The sequence below is a fragment of the Curcuma longa genome, chromosome 5, assembly GCF_044706935.1.
Source record: "Curcuma longa cultivar G26 ecotype Majalengka, Jawa Barat chromosome 5, ITB_CL_G26_1.1, whole genome shotgun sequence".
Lineage (NCBI taxonomy): Eukaryota > Viridiplantae > Streptophyta > Magnoliopsida > Zingiberales > Zingiberaceae > Curcuma > Curcuma longa.
Window position 1 is genome coordinate 11,292,020 of NC_133865.1, and position 19,095 is coordinate 11,311,114.

The window sequence follows — 19,095 nt, forward strand, 5'->3', positions numbered from 1 at the left end:
GTAAAGTCTTAGTTGGGATGCTAAATCACCGACCAAAGCCGAGTGCTTCCGAGAGATCCCGAGCGTCGCGGTGTCTAAGTCGCCAAATGCTTCTTGAGCGGGTGTCGAGTTGTTGTGTAGCCCGACTACAAAGTCGGCCAAATTGCTAAGTCCGAGTCGAAAAGGGATGCCAAGTTGGGAAGGCGATGTTGAGTCGGGAAACTGGATTGCCCAAGTGGGTTGACGAGTGCTTGAAAGGATGTCAATCCGGTCAAGAATTGATGGAAGTTACAAGAAGTTCTCGAGTTTAAGTAGGTTGTTGCCACTAAGCACCGTGCTTATGCTTAATGACAGTTGTACCATTAATGGTTGGTTATTACTGTCTGAAAGGTTATGAATTTGCCATTAATCACATGTTAATGCATCCATTACACTTTTGAGTGGCATATAGCAAAAAAGATTTGGGCGGCAAATATTGATTGAATTGACTTGGGCATATCTAGCCCCCATTTAGTGCGTATAGGTAGTGCTCGAACATAAAACACATTGGGTTAGTACAATCCAAATCCTGGAATTCTCACCTCCTCCTATGGGGTACATCCATAACTTCTACAGTTGCGATTTATTTAAACCATCCTTAATGTCTCTCAACTCTTAATGTGAGACTAATATTTCATTCACAATGGAATTGAGTTATTTTTCATCCATCATTTTTCCATTCACATTTTCCAACAAATACTTCAATACAATACTAAATAATTAAATAATGTGATTTAAACCAATTTATATTTTTCACAAGTAAAAATTACTTAAAATGTATATCTAAAATTAAGAGAAATATTTTTCACAAACTACAACATTTCTTTTTTTCTCTCTTTAAGTTGTGAGCTATTGCATATTTGTAGTAAAATAAAAAAATAACATAAATAATAGTGTAATTTTAAAAATGCTGCGTACTAGCTTTGTTTTTCTGAAGTTCTTAAATTTTATCAATATTAAAACAACCTCCTCTAAGATTCCTATTTTATTTTCAAAATATTACAAAATTATATCGTAATTTCTCGGTTCAAATTGATTTTCAAGCAAATAAATCAAAATCAAAACCAAATCAAATTGAATTAATAAAAAAAAATTAAGTTAAATGAAAATTTAATGGGCACTGGGCCAGCAATAATTAGGCCCACTTAAGACAGCGGCCCATCAAGACTGTCTGGCCTGGCCACAATTCCTTGAGCTCTCTCTAAGAATGCTCATCGCCAATGGTAATGCAATTATTATTTTCAGATAAAAATTACATGCGTCTCCCCTGATAAATACTTGAAATATCGAACCAAATCTCTTCTAAATCTCTGCATTTGTGAACAAGAAAATGATTGCAATGGGAGTCTTAAAGCGATGCATTAAATAGTGTCCTCCAATTGTGGGCAACAATGAAGAAATAAACAGTGCCCTCCAATTGTGGGCAACAATGAAGAAATAAAGCCTGCGTCTTTGAATTCTCTTCCTTGGTAACATCAGATTGACAATTCAGAATGAGGAGGATAGGAGGAGTCTTAAATTTGATGCATTCAGTGATGTTCTCCAATTGTGGATGAGAATATATAAAGAAATAAAAGTCTCCAGAAGTTTTGTATATATGATTCGGCCTCATAGGCCTCCTTCTTCTTCGAAGAATGAGAGTTTTGGAGATCGGCCTCATAGGCCTCCAGTTGCAAGCTTGAACTTAACGAAGAATGAGAGTTTTGGAGTTTACTAAACTGAAAACAGAGTTGATCGATTCTTATCCTTATTGACTCCTGACTACGAAAATTCAGCACGTAGAAGTTTGACAAACTTCTGTTGGAGCTTTAAATGAAAAGGAAAAGTAGACGTGTTCTCGATCGGCCAGTCGTCGTCTCAATCCAAGTTGGCGTTGGAAAATGAAGAAAGGGAAATAAAAGAAGTAGATGCATGGGAAAATCATGTGTATGGTGTTGGATATTGAAGCCTTAAAAAGGATCAATATGGTTTTGTGAAAAATTAAGGTGCCATCAATTGATGAAAATCATAATTGACTTCAAAATTAAAATTTACATTTTGTGTAGATAGATTTAGATTATTAATTTGTTCAAAACCGATTAAGGGTGAATGAGAAATTAATTGTTTAAAGTTGGTACGGAATAACATTAATTGTTAATCAATATTATATAAGGAAATGCATGGAAAATAGTCTCACATCGAAAAATTTTGATGAACTTCCTTTCCTTATTAATGATGCTGTGTAATAAAGTTAACACCAAAAGTCCATGTGCTCTCTTTCATAGTTTTTATTACTATAATAGAGCAATATCGTTTATGAAGATAATGTTGAACATTATGAACATGTGTAATAAGATACGGTTTACTGGGATGCTCATTCTCATCTCGGCCAACGTCCTTTAAATTTTTATATTTAGCTAATTTAAATTGGATGAATTCTCAAAAAGACCCCCCCCCCCCCCCCCCCCCCCCCCCCCCAAAATTATAGAATTTTCAAAAGCGTATTAAAGTTTCAAATTTCTAAAAAAGGGCATATCAAATTTTCTTTTTGCCCTTCTGATAATTGTTAATTCTTTTCTTTACATCCTTTCTCTTTTACATGTAAATATTCTTTCTCTTGTCTTCTTTTACTTCTTTGCATGTAATATCCTCTTTTCTTTTGCACCTAATATATTTCCTCTCTATTCTTTTCTCTTAAATTAAATTAAAATTTAATTGACATATAACATTTTAATTGGCATAAATAATCCTCTAAATTTATTTAATTTTAATTTTATAAAAATTTAAAATATAAAAGAAGATTAATAAAATATTAAATATAAATATTTTTTATTTTTAATATCTTCTATTTTTAGTATAAAATTATAAAAATAAAATTAAAATTAATAACTATAATTAATTTTATTAATATAAATAAATAAATAATCACTTTAGATATTAATTTTTAAAAATAAAAAACACAACTTAAATACAACATCATTGTAGTGTTGGTCGTCCAAAACCAAACCATGGTGTTTTAAAAATTTTAAATCATTTTGAGCACTATTAGGAGGATTTAAAATAGTAAAAGAGACTTATTTAGATTGGATTCACCTAATAAATCCATAAGAATTAGAATGAGTTCGATTGGAGCTCTCTAGGTCCATAATGAATTTTGATTAAAATCCATTGATGTACCTAGATGACTTGGATTTCTAAAATTTTACAACGAGATAAAAGTGTGGAGTGTGTAAAATGTATATATAGTGAGAAATCTTAGTCTTGAGTCTTCTACGCGAAGTTATAGACTTGTGTAAATTGACACAAAGTATAAAAATTTTCTAAATCTTTTGAGCAAATATTAAATCCTTTACGATGATAACGGAGGACACCCTTGAACTCCCGAAGCACTGCAAAAACCTATAGAAGTTGAAATGAGTCCAATTAGAACTCTCTAGGTCCATCAATGGATTTTGATGAAACTTATTGACGGACCTAAAATATTTGAATTTTTAAAATTTTCGCCATGAGATGAGAGATGTTAGTGTATAGAAGGTATATATCGTGTCCAATCTTGATTTTAAAATACGTAGGTACAGTTATGGTCACGTGCCAACTAGCACAGACTATATGGTGCTGATTTTCAGAAATCAATCCCATAGTATTGGTTCTAATTATACATTATAGTGCTGATTTTTGAAGACTAGCATCACTGTGATATTGGTCTTAAAAATCTAGCACCACAGTGTTTGAAAGTTTCAAATCATTTTGAGCATTATTGGAAGAATCTTTAAAATAGTAAACGAGGACTTATTTGAATTATGCTCACCTAATAAACCCACAAGAGTTAGAATGAATCTGATCAAATATTTCTAGGTCTATCAATGGATTTTAATCGAAATTTATTGATGTATCTAAACAACTTAAATTTTTGAAATTTTACAATGAGATAGAAGTGTGGAGTGTGTAAAAGGTAGATATGGTGAGAAATTATAGTCCTGAGTCTCTTACATGAGGTTATAGGTTTGTGCTAATTAACACAAAGTTTAAAACTTTCTAAATCTTTTGAGTAATGCTAGAAATTCTTTACAATGATAACGAATGACACCTTTGGACCCTGAGTACAGTAGAAACTTATAAGAGTTGAAATGAGTCTGATCAAAACTCTTTAGGTCCATCAATGAATTTTTGTTGAAACCCATTGATAGTCCTAGGGTATTTGGATTTCTGAAATTTTATCATGAGATAGATGATGTGTGTAGAGGTATATAGGGTGATCTACAGCCGTGGCAATGGGGGCGTGGTTTGGTAATACGCCAATTTGACCACTATTAGTAGATAAAATGATTTCTTTCACTTCTGAATCCCAAATAATTCGATTAGGAGTCAGTACACAAAGATTTAAGGTCATTTCTTTAATTTGCCCTCCTCTTCTAAGTTTATAGCTTTCGCGGTAGCTTCATCGATGTTACCCACCAATAAAAGGCTTGCTCGGGAAGACTGTCTAATTCTCCGGAAAGGATCAGTTGAAACCCTCTAATTGTTTCTGCAAGACCGACATATTTTCCTGGAGAACCAGTAAATACTTCTGCCACGAAGAAGGGTTGTGATAAGAAACGCTCAATTTTTCGTGCTCTGGCTACAGTTAAACGATCTTCTTCGGATAATTCGTCCAACCCAAGAATAGCTATAATGTCCTGAAGTTCTTTGTAACGTTGTGAAGTTTGCTTAACTCTTTGCGCAGTTTCGTAATGTTCCTCACCAACGATTCGAGGTTGTAACATAGTTGACGTTGAATCTAAAGGATCCACTGCAGGATAAATACCTTTGGCAGCTAACCCTCTTGATAGTACGGTAGTAGCATCTAAATGTGCAAATGTCGTGGCAGGAGCAGGGTCGGTCAAATCGTCCGCAGGTACATAAACGGCTTGTATCGAAGTTATGGATCCCTTTTTGGTAGAAGTAATTCTTTCTTGCAAAGAACCCATTTCTGTACTAAGGGTAGGTTGATAACCCACTGCAGAAGGCATTCTCCCCAATAAGGCAGATACTTCTGATCCCGCTTGGACGAAACGAAAGATATTGTCGATGAATAGAAGTACGTTTTGCTCATTAACATCCCGGAAATATTCCGCCATGGTTAGTGCAGTCAACCCAACTCTCATACGAGCTCCCGGCGGTTCATTCATTTGACCATAGACTAGAGCTACTTTGGATTCTGCAATATTTTTTTCATTAATTACTCCGGATTCTTTCATTTCTATGTAAAGATCATTTCCTTCACGAGTACGTTCGCCTACTCCGCCAAATACGGATACGCCTCCATGAGCTTTGGCAATGTTGTTGATCAATTCCATGATGAGTACTGTTTTACCTACTCCAGCTCCCCCAAATAGTCCTATTTTTCCTCCACGGCGATAAGGAGCTAAAAGATCCACTACTTTAATTCCTGTTTCAAAGATTGAGAATTTTGTATCCAACTCTATAAAGGCGGGTGCGGGTCTATGAATAGGAGATGTTGTGCTAGTATCTACAGGACCTAAATTATCAACAGGTTCCCCAAGAACGTTGAAAATTCGTCCGAGTGTAGCTCCGCCAACTGGAATGCTTAGAGGAGCTCCCGTATCAATTACTTCCATTCCTCTCGTCAATCCATCCGTAGCACTCATAGCTACAGCTCTAACTCGATTATTTCCTAATAATTGTTGTACTTCACAAGTCACATTAATTTGCTGACCGACAGTATCTCGACCCTTAACTACTAAAGCGTTATAAATATTAGGCATCTTGCCCGGAGGAAAAACAACATCTAGTACTGGGCCAATAATTTGAGCGATACGCCCTAGGTTTTGTGTGGAAACCGCAGGACTAGAAGGGGTAGGATTGATTCTCATAATTATAATTAAAGTGAAATATGTCGAAAATTTTTTTGGAATAGTGCCATGCCAAGGGGAAAATAAATGTCCGATAGCAGATTGATCGGTTAATTCAATACAATAAGAAATAAATGGGAGTTAGCACTCGATTTAGTTGGTGTCACCCAACCGAATACGATTCAATCGTATACACCATCTCTAGCTAGTTTGCCCGTATAGTAGTGGTGCCCCCCGTCTGTAGATCCTTCACACAAAAAGAAGTGGGGAAAAAATCAATATAAGTTTTATTGGATGTGCAAAATTTAAAAATAGAGATACGATTTCTCTTCACTGTGGGAACACACAAAATATTCTGTAAATTAAAATTATAAGAAATAATATTTAAGGTAGATCCAGATTGAGTGATATGTTGTAACTCAGTTCCGTCATCAATATAATCACAATGTCATCAAGGCCATCATATGGAGAATGCAGGGACAGGTTGTGGAGGGCAGAGGTAACATGATGAGATGAACCACTGTCAAGAAGCTAGGTAGGAGAGGTGGATGCTTCAGTTGTTGGTGCCCCGGCGGTGTTTCTAATCGATATTCTCCTTCATTCTATTGCATTTCTATTTTTTTTTTCCCTTAAATCTCTCTTGAGTATTGGAGGAGTAATGCCAAGACAAAATTGGACCCTCTGAATGTTAACTTTAAACAAAAAGTTATCTTATTAAAATATAAAAACCACGGGGAGTGTTCGGCCACAAACATTTAAGGAGTACTCGGCACAGACATACAAATTTCCACCACATGCATCGAAATTTATGAATGTCCAACTTGAGATTGTCATGTCATTGAAAATGATTACTCCACTGGATAAATTACATGTGATGAGTCTCTTAGTAATTTTATGCTCGATTGCTAGCATTGTTAAGTGTTAACCTTATTATTTTCAACATTTAAATTTATGGCTCTAAAGCATGATGAAAAGCACCATGTCTTAAAGTCGCCAAGTGTGCAAAATATTTCAGAGAAGCTTAACTTAATTATCTCCTTGATCTTGACCTAAGAAAAAGAAGAAGAAGAAAAACTTATCTCGATCTTAGTGTTCAAAAATCATGTACGAGCTACGAAAAACTCACGGTTAATAGATTCTTTTGTAAAACTTAGCAACTAAATTGTCGTATATGATCCACTGTTTCCTTCTTATTTAACTCTTCAAGTTTTAATTCGATCGCGGTCTTTAATTTGCTCATAACGAAAAGATAAAACATAACTAATTAATCACTCACCAACCTTTTTGATCACCCAAAACAATAATCATGATCTTTTATAATACAATTAGCTTATTAGGATGAATGTATCTCTATACATAAAATCAAGGATTATGAAATAATTATAAATGAGTAGAAAAGAATAAATTGTATAAATGTCGATCTCAACGGAAGGTGATATAAGCGTCGAGTTGTCCGGTGAGGGTCGTGTTGGTAGCACGGACTTCCGTGGTCAAGAGGTAGCCTCTAGCTAGCCGGAACCGTCCGGTGCCGCCGGTGATCGCCCGTTCGAACACGGTCCCGAGCGGGGCGACCGGGAACAGCCCCTGCAGGGCGAGGGAGCTACCGTTGTACTTGCCGGCGGTGAACACCAGCTGAAAATTGGTGAGGCCGGAATTCTCAGCCAAGCTCGAGCCCACTCCCATGCCTTGGTTCCGGCCGACGATGGGCGAGTCGGGCTCGACCCCGGCTCTGAGGAGATTATCGTAGACGATGACGTTGCCGAAGCCGGCGCCGGAGGTGGAGCCCCGGCGCTCGACGGCGTAGACGATGGTGGCGTCAGGGCCGGACCCGAGGATCCTCTCGTGGTTGTAGAAGCGCAGGTGCATGTAGCCGTTGGGGTTACGGGAGGAGGCAGCTGCAGCTGCGGCCGAGAAGAGCGCCAAGAAGAGGAGGAAGAAGAAGCAAGAAGGAACTGAGGTAGCTGCCATTAATTTATGGATGCTGGTGCAAAGCTTGTGAATGGAAAGTGAGGCTGTGTTTGGATATTGGCAGAGGTGCACGCATGGCTTTATATACAGGGAGCAGGTGAAGGGTCGTCTCTTGTTAATCGTCTGGTATTGTAGCCCGACGCGTCGTGGATATATTGAATTGAATAATCGAATTGAATCAGTCTTTGATTCATTTAATTGATTTGGTCAAAAGAGAGGCCACTGATTAAGATCTTTTGGACGATCACTGGACTTGGAATTGTCTGTGCCTGGCGTAACCCGCTAAAGCGAATACAAACGTACGGTCGATCCATTTACCTGATGCGCTATGCCCGACGTCACCGATGACGTGAGCATAGGTTTTTTGGCATGGGCCTGAGCTCAGTTGATTCAGGCCCATATCCGCTTGGGCCCGGTTTCGCAAGGATAAAAAATATTGGAAAAGATATAAAATTAAATGAAAATAGAAAAAAATAGAAAAATTCAAATACATATGTCACGTTATATGTCCCTTAAATATATACACCTCAAATATACATGACTCAAATACACATCAAATACTGATATAATTCTAATTTAAATTCTTTGTTCAATATCAAATTTTTTAATCGATCTTGACCATCAAAATGGTCAATAATAATCAACTAACTTTTATAATTTTTCAAAAATTATATATCCAAGGACAGAGCCAAGCATGTTTCTATTTAATTTAGCCAGGGTGTCCAATGTGTACCAGTGTTAAGGTTATATTTTCTGGCTCTATCATTGTATATACCTGTATCACATGATTAATCTTATCATCTCATTTAGTCTTATAATGAATATAGACTTTCCATGCGTCTTGATCCTAGTTCACATTGACCATGGATAATTTGGTATTATACATGATAATTCTTTGGCTGATTAGTATTTATTTCTATTCTTTTGTTATAAATAATCTACCTATGAAAGAGAGCATTCATAATTCTTTGGTATCGTGTGTTTTATAAAGATTAATTTCAGATATTTGAAGGTGTTATTGTATGTTTGTAATAATTTTTCAATATAGTAAATTTTAGTTATTTTATTTTAATAAATCCATTGGCCATTGATATGCTTAACTTAGTTAGTTTGATGTTCATTTCTACTAGTTATAATATCTATATTATAAAATGAAAAAGGATGAGCGAAATTTTTTTTCTACTACATTAAACTGACATCTTGGATGCTCGATACACTGAATGAAAAGAAAATTAATGAATGCATGATATTCTCGAAAAAAAATCAATCATGGACTATTAAACAGAGAGAGGTCAGAGAGGTAATTAATGTATGATTAATGCATTGAGCAAAATGACGAGGGCAGTCAACAGTGAAATAGACAGACATGTGATATAAATCTGACCCAACTAATTAATGTACGTAGTACTAAATACGTTTAAGTGTCTAAGTATGGAGATATGTATTATTTGAAGTTTTGAATTTGAGTTCTCTTAGCAATTTATAACTGTTATTGAAATGTTATTTTGGCAGTAGGTTCTTATCAACATAGTGGTACCGTGCAGAGTTTACCCAATACAATTTAGCCCCTAGGGCATAGTTGAGTTGGTTACGACAGAGCAGACTTGCAGAAGAAGACAAGAGTTCGAATCTCGACGAAGCCGAGCAATACCCTTCTCCGTTGCGACCAATTGCAGTTTCTCGATTTACTTCCTCATAGATGGTCGTAAGGCCGACCGTGTGGGACAGCTAGGGTGGCAGTTTCTCGATTTACTTCCTCATAGATGATCATGGAACCTACCATGTGGGGCAGTTTCTCGATCGTGTGAGACCGTTGGGGTGGCAGTTTCTCGATTTACTTCATCACAGATTATCATGGGACATACCGTGTGGAGGTCGTTGGAGTGGCTCGACCGTGTGGGACCGCTGGGGTGGCAGTTTCTCGATTTACCTCCTCACAAATGGTTGTGGAGGCAACCGTGTGGGACCGCTGGAGTGACAGTTTCTCAATTTACCTCCTCGCATATGATCATGGGACCTACCGTGTGGGGCAGTTTCTCGACCGTGTAGGGTGCTGGGGTGGCAGTTTCTCGATTTACCTTCTCATAGATGATCATGAGACTTACCGTGTGGGGCCGCTGGAGTGGCTCGACCGTGTGGGGCCGCTGGAGTGGCTCGACCGTGTAAAGCCACTAGAGTGGCAGTTTCTCGATTTACCCCTCACAGATGGTCATATAACCAACCTTGTGGGGTCTTTGGGTGATAATTTCCATCTTTTTACACATCTAGAACTAGATATAAACCAGAAGTAAAATATTTAATTTAGGGAAAAATTCAAAAAAAATCCCTTATTATCATTGTGCCAAAAGAAAGTTTTTATATTTCCATTCTAGAATATTTTAATTTTAACATTATTATAGCAATTACAACTTATTATAATTAGTAATTTAATCAAAATTACTAATTTAATTTAAATTATACATATTTGCTATAATAATTTTAACAAATTTAAAATGATTATAATGAGAACTATAATAAAGTAAAATATGAAAAAAAAAATACTATTTTAATATTTAAAAAAATAAGAGTTCTTGTAATGAAAATGATAATTTAAAATTTTATAATTTGAGAAATAGTTAAATAGTTATTAGCTATCCATATTTTTTGTGTTTAACAATTCCTTAAACATACGGAAAATCAAAAACGCGTTCCTTCCTTTTTTTTTCACATAAAACCCCTCGTATTTCCTTTTTCTCCGTTCAAAATTGCGGACTTGTGGTCGAGAGGCTCATCCGGTGGAGGGATGATCTCAGGAACAGTTGGCTATAAGAAGGGCGGGGTGGTCGCCTCACGGCCCGATCCGCCTCCCTCCGCCGCCCTTGCGGTCGTTGCCCTCTTTTCTAGCTTTCCGAATCGGTTGGCGTCTCCAACGGAAGGCGGAAATCGAGAGCAATGGTGGACTTGAGGCTTACGAGGGGCTTCATCTTCTTCGAATTGGAACCCTAGCAATCTTGTTTTCGACCCAGAAGGTGATCTTGAAACGATGCCTGATAAAAAAAAATTCTTCCCTTTTCTTTCTTTTCTTGTCCTGGGACAATAAATTGATTTCTTGGAAGGATGTCAATACAGTAGAAAATGACAGAGGGTCACTGACAAGTAATCTCGAGTTTAGTCGGTTGCTACCACTAAGCACCATTACCACCTGTTCAATGACCGTACCATTAATGGTCTGCTATTAGTATATGAGAGGTTATGAATTTGCCATTAATCATATGTTAATACATTCATTACACTTTTGAGCAGCATATAGCAAAAGATTTAGATGGACTGTTGGGTTGTAAGGGTGCAAACATAGTCCCACATCTAAAGTACATAGAAAAGAGCATATGATTAAAAGGATGGAAAGTATCTCCATTGGTATGAGGCCTTTTGGGTAGAGCCCAAAAACAAAGCCATGAGGGCTTAGGCCCAAAGTGGACAATATCATACCATTGTGGAGATATTTTGATTCCATCGATTTTAACAAGTGGTATTAGAGTGAGGCCGCTCTTCACCGGACTAACCATCGGATAAGCCATGATCCAGATCTAACCATGTGGTTTGAACCTTAAACAAAGGAAGTGGGTGCTCCCGTGTCTGAATCAAGAGACTATACACCGGGTGAGAAGTCCTAGTAGGTCGGGTGGACCAAGGGGCAAAAAGTCCTAGTTGCGACTAGGTGGGAAGTCCTAGTAGATCGAGTGGACCGAGGGGCAAAAAGTCCTAGTAGGTCGGATGCGGCTAGGTGGCTAAGTCCTAGTAGGTCGGGTGGACCGAGGGATAAAAAGTATTGGTGGGTCGAGGATTTAGACATCAAAAACGACGTTGAGGGGGGCCTGTGGTCCTTTGTTTGAGGGGAGGATTGTTGGGTTGCAAGGGTGCAAACATAGTCCCACATCTAAAGCACATGGAAAAGATCATGAGATTAAAAGGATGGAAAGTATCTCCATTGGTATGAGGCCTTTTGGGGAGAGCCCAAGAACAAAACTATGAGGGCTTAGGCCCAAAGTGGACAATATCATACCATTGTGGAGATATTTTGATTCCATGGATTTTAACAGTTACGTCTTATTCACAATGAAATCGAATCATTTTCCATTCAGCCACCATTTTTCCATTCACATTTTCCAACAAATACTTCAATACAATAATAAATAATTAAATAATATAATAAACCAAATTATATTTTTTCACATGTAAAAAATACTTTAAATGTATCTCTAAAATTAAGAGAAATAAGTTTCACAAACTACAACATTTCTTTTTTTTTCTCTTTAAGTCGTGAGCTATTGCATATTTGTAGTCAAATAAAAAAATAACATAAATAATAGTGTAATTTTAAAAATGCTGCGTACTAGCTTTGTTTTTCTGAAGTTCTTAAATTTTATCAATATTAAAACAACGTCCTCTAAGATTCCTATTTTATTTTCAAAATATTACAAAAAGTATATCGTAATTCTTGGTTCAAAATTGATTTTCAAGCAAATAAATCAAAAATCAAAACCAAAACCAAATAAAATTGAATAATAAAAAATTAACAGAATGGAAAATTAAAAAATTCATTTCGATTTAATTTTTTCAGGATTCAACAAAATAATGGACACTGGGCCTGCAGCAAGTAGGCCCACTTAAGCAGCGACCATCAACTGTCTGGCCTGGCCACAATTCCTTGACTCTTCTAAGAATGCTCATCGCCAATGGTAATGCAATTATTATTTTCAGATAAAAATTACATGCGTCTCCCCTGATAAATACTTTGAAATATTGAACCAAATCTCTGCATTTGTGAAGCAGAAAATGATTGCAATAGGAGTCTTAAATGCGATGCATTAAATAGTGTCCTCCAATTGTGGGCAACAATGAAGAAATAAACAGTGCCCTCCAATTGTGGGCAACAATGAAGAAATAAAGCCTGCGTCTTTGAATTCTCTTCCTTGGTAACATCAGATTGACAATTCAGATTTTAGAATGAGGAGGATAGGAGGAGTCTTAAATTTGATGCATTCAGTGATGTTCTCCAATTGTGGATGAGAATATATAAAGAAATAAAAGTCTCCAGAAGTTTTGTATATATGATCCTTCTTCTTCGATCGGCCTCATAGGCCTCCAGTTGCAAGCTTGAACTTAACGAAGAATGAGAGTTTTGGAGTTTACTAAACTGAAAACAGAGTTGATCGTCCTTTTGGAAATTAGAAAAAGTTTAGATTTTTTTTTCTTTCTTTCTTGACATTGATTCTTATCCTTATTGACTCTTGACTACGAAAATTCAGCTCGTAGAAGTTTGAACTTAACAAAGAATGAGAGTTTTGGAGTTTACTAAACTGAAAACAGAGTTGATCGTCCTTTTTGGAAATTAGAAAAAGTTTAGATTTTTTTTTCTTTCTTTCTTGACATTGATTCTTATCCTTATTGACTATTGACTACGAAAATTCAGCTCGTAGAAGTTTGAGAAACTTCTGTTGGAGCTTTAAATGAAAAGGAAAAGTAGACGTGTTCTCGATCGACCAGTCGTCGTCTCAATCCAAGTTGGCGTTGGAAAATGAAGAAGGGAAATAAAAGAAGTAGATGGAAATGATTTTTCATGTGTATGGTGTTGGATATTGAAGCCTTAAAAAGGATCAATATGGTTTTGTGAAAAATCAAGTACCATCAATCGATGAAAGTCATAATTGACTTCAAAATTAAAATTTTCCGTTTTGTGTAGATAGATTTAGACTATTAATTTGTTCAAAACCGACTTAGGGTAATGAGAAATTAATTGTTTAAAGTCAGACCAGAATAATATTAATTATTAATTAATGTTATATAAGGAGAATGCACGGGGAATAGTCCCATATCGAAAATTTTCAATGAACTTCTTTTCCTTATTAATGATGTTGTGTTAATAAAGTTAACACCAAAAGCTCATGTACTCTCTTTCAATATCATTTATGAAGATAGTGTTGAACATTATGAACATGTATAATAAGATACGGGTTTACTGGGATGCTCATGCCGTCCTTTAAATTGTTATATTTAGCTAGTTTAAATTGGATGAATTCTCAAAAAGACACCCCCAAAATTATAGAATTTTCAAAAGCGTATTAAAGTTTCAAATTTCTCAAAAAGGGCATATCAAATTTTCTTTTGCCCTTCTGATAATTGTTAATTCTTTATTCTTTTCTTTACATCCTTTCTCTTTTACATGTAAATATTCTTTCTCTTCTCTACTTACTTCTTTGCATGTAATATCCTTTTTTTTTTTGCACCTAATATATTTCCTCTCTATTCTTTTCCTTAAATTAAATTAAAATTTAATTGACATGTAACATTTTAATCTACGTAAATAATCCTTTAAATTTATTTAATTTTAATTTTATAAAAATTAAAAATATAACGAAAGATTAATAAAATATTAAAAATATTTTTAATATCTAATTATTTATAAAATTAATAAAAAATAAAAATAAAATGAATAACGAGAATTGATTTATTAATATAAATAATAAAAAAATAAAAAATTACATTGATGTTGATTTTTAAAAATCAACACTACAGTTTAAATACAACATAATTATAATGTTGGTTTTTGAAGACCAACTGTGTTATGAAATTTTAAATCATTTTGAACACTATTGGGAGGATTTAAAATTGTAAACGAGAGCTTATTTGGTAGGGATGTCAATGCGTTCGGGGATCGGCGGGGAAGCCTCTCTCCATCCCCGTCCCCGAAACCCAAACCCATATACCATCCCCGTCCCCATCCCCGTCGGGTATCATAATTCCAATACCATCCCCGTCCTCGTCGGGTTTCGGGTATCCAGTGGGTTTCGGAGATCCCCACAGATTTCGGAGGTGGTTTCCCCGCGGGTATTCCATGGGTATCCCCATTCCCATACCCATCCCCATCCCCGTCATTACATTTTAAAAAGTATTTTTTTAAAATTTATTATTTTTTTATTAATTAAAAAAAGAAAATATTATTTATTTTAGAAATAATGAAACTATAGTATTCAAACAAGTAATTATCAATATGACCTATTTTTTTATTTGATATAAGGATATAATCAAATTAATGAATCTCAATGAATGAAATTATCAAAGTCGGGTTCGGGGATGGGGACGTGGAATTTTTGGAATACCATCCCCGACCCATCCCCGCTTTCCGAGATTCGGGGATTCCCCATCTCCATCCCCGCTTTCTCGGATTCGGGGATTCCCCGATCAAAATGGGATCGGGGAACGGATTTCTCATCGGGTCCGGGTCTAATTGCCATCCCTATTATTTGGACTTAGGTTCACCTAATAAATCAACATAAGTTGGAATGAATCCAATTGGAGCTATCTAGGTCCATCAATGTGTTTCGACTAAAATCAATTGATGAACCTAGATGACTTTTCTGAAAAATTGACATGACATGGAAGTGTGAAGTGTGTCAAATGCATATATGGTGAGAAATCCTAGTCTTGAGTCTTCTACATGAAGTTATAGACCCGTATCAATTGACACAAAGTTTAAAATTTTTTAAACCTTTTGAGCAATGTTGAAAATCCTTTATGATAATAATGGAGGACATTCTTGGACTCCCAAGCATTGCAGAAACCTACAAAAGTTGGAATGAATTCAATTAGAATTTTCTAGATTCATCAATAGATTTTGATTGAAGTCCATTGATAGACTTAAAATATTTGAATTTTTGAAATTTTATCATAAAATGAGAGAGATTAGTGTGTAGAAGATATATATCATATCCAATCTTGATCATAATATACGTAGGTGAAGTTATGATCGCGTGTCAACTCGCATAGACTATGATGCTGATTTCTGAAGACTAATATTTGTTAGTACAATAAGGATTCAAAATATCTCCATAATGGCATGATATTGTCCACTTTGGGCCTAAACCCTTATAACTTTTTCTTGGGCTCTCCCCAAAAGGCCTCATACCAATGAAGATACTTTCCATCATTTTAACCTCATGATCTTTTCCATGTACTTTAGATGTGGCACGATGTTTGCACCCTTGCAACCTAACAATCCCCCTCAAACAAAGGACCACAGGCCCCCCCTCAACGTCGTTTTTGATGTCTGAATCATCGAACCACTAAGACTTTTTGTCCCTCGGTCCATCCGACCTACTAGGACTTCCCACCTAGCCGCAGCTAAGACTTTTTGCCCCTTCGGTCCACCCAACCTACTAGGGCTTCCCACCTAGTTATAACTAGAATTTTTTGCCCCTCAATCCACCCAACCTACTAGGACTTCTCACTTGGTGTCTGGTCCTCTGGATTCAAACACGGGAGCACCCACTTCCTTTGTTTAAGGTTCAAACCACATGGTTAGATTTGGATCATGGCTCATCCGGCGGTTAGTCCAGTGAAGAGCGGTCTCGCTCTGATACCACTTGTTAGTACCGATGGATTCAAAATATCTTCACAATGGTATGATATTGTCCACTTTGGGCCTAAACCCTTATGACTTTGTTCTTGGACTCTCCCTAAAAGGCCTCATACCAATGGAGATACTTTTCATCCTTTTAACCCCATGATCTTTTGCATGTACTTTAGATGCGAGACTATGTTTGCACCTTTGCAACCCAACAATATCATTGTGATATTGGTCTTCAGAAATCAGCACCACAGTATTCTGAAAGTTTAAATCATTTTGTGCATTGTTGGGAAGGCTTTAAAATAGTAAACGAGGACTTATTTGGACTTAGGTGCACCTAATAAACCTACAAGAATTGAAATGAGTCTAATCGAAGCTCTCTAGGTCCATCAATGAATTTTGACCGAAATCCATCGATGGTCTTAGATGACTTGGATTTTTGAGATTTTGCAATGAGATGAAAGTGTGGAGTGTGTAGAAAGTAGATATGGTGAGAAATCATGGTCCTAAGTCTCCTATACGAAGTTATAGACTTGTGTCAATTAACACAAAGTCTAAAACTTTCTAAACCTTTTGAGCAATGCTGAGAATCATTTACGATGATAATGAAGGGCACCTTTAGATTCTCGAGCATTATAGAAATCGACAGGAGTTGAAATGGGTCTGATAAGAGCTCTTTAGGTCAATCAATGAGTTTTAATCGAAACCTATTGAAGGCTCTAGGGGATTTGGATTTCTAAAAACTTACAATGAGATAAGAGAGGTTAGCGTGCAAGAGGTATATATTGTGCCCATGCCTGATTATGACATCTCTAGCTACGATAAGTTATGTGTATGTGTTATATGCCTGCTTCCGAAGGCCATAAATTTTAACTCAGGTATAGAACGAGACATTTTATAAGCCAAATCGAAGCTCGTTCAAAGAGATCTACATTTGTTATTGTATTGGAAACTCATAACGAGCCATGTTCGATCCTAAAAAATATCATTTAAGACATTTTCGAAGGTTCAAAAGAAATTTTATCTTTTTTATATTAATATTTATACATAAGTTATCATAAGGATGTCAGAACTAATCATAAACACCATAAATACCCCTCACTGGGTATGGTGATCCGCCGCCTAACGTACGCCTCCATTCATAGGCGTACGAGCATCATTAAGACACCACTCCTTACGGGTACGAAGTGTACTCCCCAGGTAAGCTCCACCTTACCGTGTCCATGGTACGGATCCCTTCCTCAGTATATAAGGCGAGCCCCCTCCTAAGAGACAGGTATGCGCTCTCCACTTTTACGTAGCTTCCTTCTGTTTCTCCTCACTTCTAGTAAGCTAACTTAGGCATCGGAGTGGTCGCGTCAGTCGCACCGGCCTTCCCTCTCACGGTGTCTGTGCTTGCAGGTCTCCGACGATCCTCGGTGTCTCCCTCATCTTCACCTTATAGTGGGGCTGAGGAAAGGTCGCGCCGCCCGGAAGCCGCTCTTGACGGGAACATATTTTGGCGCCGTCTGTGGGAAAATAACAAGTCCTGGATCAAGACGTGCTCATGGGTGAACCGCAACAGCCTCAGCTCATCACTGTGACCCAAGAAGAATTTGACCGAAGGGTAGCGGCGGCGGTCCTCGCTGTTACCCGAAGCCAGCATGAAGCCGCAGCTCAACCTTCGCGGATTCACGCTCGTGTCGAGGAGGCTCCCCCGATGGCCACTCGGCAACAACATGCTCTGGCAGAAGCCCCGTATGCCCCCTCCCTGAGACCTTTGCCGGAAGCTGATTACTATGATGCTTCCATGGAGTCAGCGGCAGAACAGACTCCGATCAGAGAACCCGCCTGAGGGAAAGGACCCGAGACGAGAGAAGGAAAAGGACTAGAAAGCTCTCCCTTCGTGCACCGAATCCTTGATGAGGAATTGCCTCGGCATTTCAGAGCGCCTCAGTTCTCCGACCACACAGGGAACACCGATCCGGAGGACCATCTGGGCCGATTCGAGAACGCCGCCCTACTGCACCAATACACGGACGCCATCAAGTGTCGAGTCTTCTTGACCACCTTAGCCGGATCGACGCTTAGATGGTTCGATCGGCTGCCACAATCTTCCATCCGGTCCTTCGCCGACTTCAAAGGGGCTTTCTTGCGGCACTTTGCCACCAGTAAGGCTTACCGCAAAACGATCATGGATCTCTTCGCCACAAAGCAGAAAACCCGAGAGTCTCTAAAGGACTTCGTACACCGGTTCAATCAGGTAGCACAAGAGGTGCCTGCCGCATCTTCGGATGTTCTAGTGAGCGCTTTCTCCCAAGGCCTGACGGAGGGTGATTTCTTCCGATCGATAGTCAAAAGGCCTCCCGAGAACTTCGACGTTTTGCTCAGTCGCGCCGACAAATACATCCACGTGGAGGCTCAGTCCGCACGGCGCCGAGAAATTGACCCTGTCCACAACAGTTCATCTCGTCGGAAGCTACCCCTGCCCCCCGAGCCGATCGAAAACCGGCGCCCCAGTCCTTCCTAGGCCCGAATGCGGATCATCTCTCGGCGCCTGCTAAACCTAGCCATCGGATTATCCATGAGGTAGCTAACCAACCCAGTCCCCCTGTCGGAGCTTCACGGTGGGTTCCTCGATTTTGCGCATACCACCAGTCTCGGAGCCACGCCACCAGTGAATGCCATCAATACGCCCGAGAGCTACGCCTGGCTGCTGATCAGCGGGCGCGGAGATCCCCCACCCCGAGGCAGAGGCGGCCCGCAGCCGAACGGGCTGGCTCCGGGGCACGACCCCCTTCGCCTCGATCCAATCATCCCCGAGACCGCTCTCCAAGGCGAGCGGAACCTACTCCTCGGGCCGAGGCTCCCAGAGAACCAAGGCCCCCTCGCCACGAGAACGTCCCCGGCGAC

At 38.2% G+C, this 19,095-nt stretch overlaps 2 protein-coding genes across 2 annotated transcripts in view; both read right to left on the minus strand.

The window, feature by feature from the left end:
- Positions 1-7,191: 7,191 nt before the first annotated feature.
- On the minus strand, positions 7,192-7,855 carry LOC141828862 (dirigent protein 22-like). The gene has a single exon (XM_074716249.1). The coding sequence runs from the start codon at positions 7,815-7,817 to the stop codon at positions 7,272-7,274; it is 546 nt and encodes a 181-aa protein (XP_074572350.1). The 5' UTR covers positions 7,818-7,855; the 3' UTR covers positions 7,192-7,271.
- Positions 7,856-18,775: 10,920 nt separating this feature from the next.
- The window catches only part of LOC141829880 (putative gamma-glutamylcyclotransferase At3g02910), a 7,211-nt gene continuing 6,891 nt past the window's right edge, over positions 18,776-19,095 (minus strand). The window contains exon 3 of the mRNA XM_074717363.1: positions 18,776-19,030. Within this exon, the coding sequence (XP_074573464.1) occupies positions 18,776-19,030 (255 nt within the window). The remainder of the gene's footprint in view (positions 19,031-19,095) is intronic.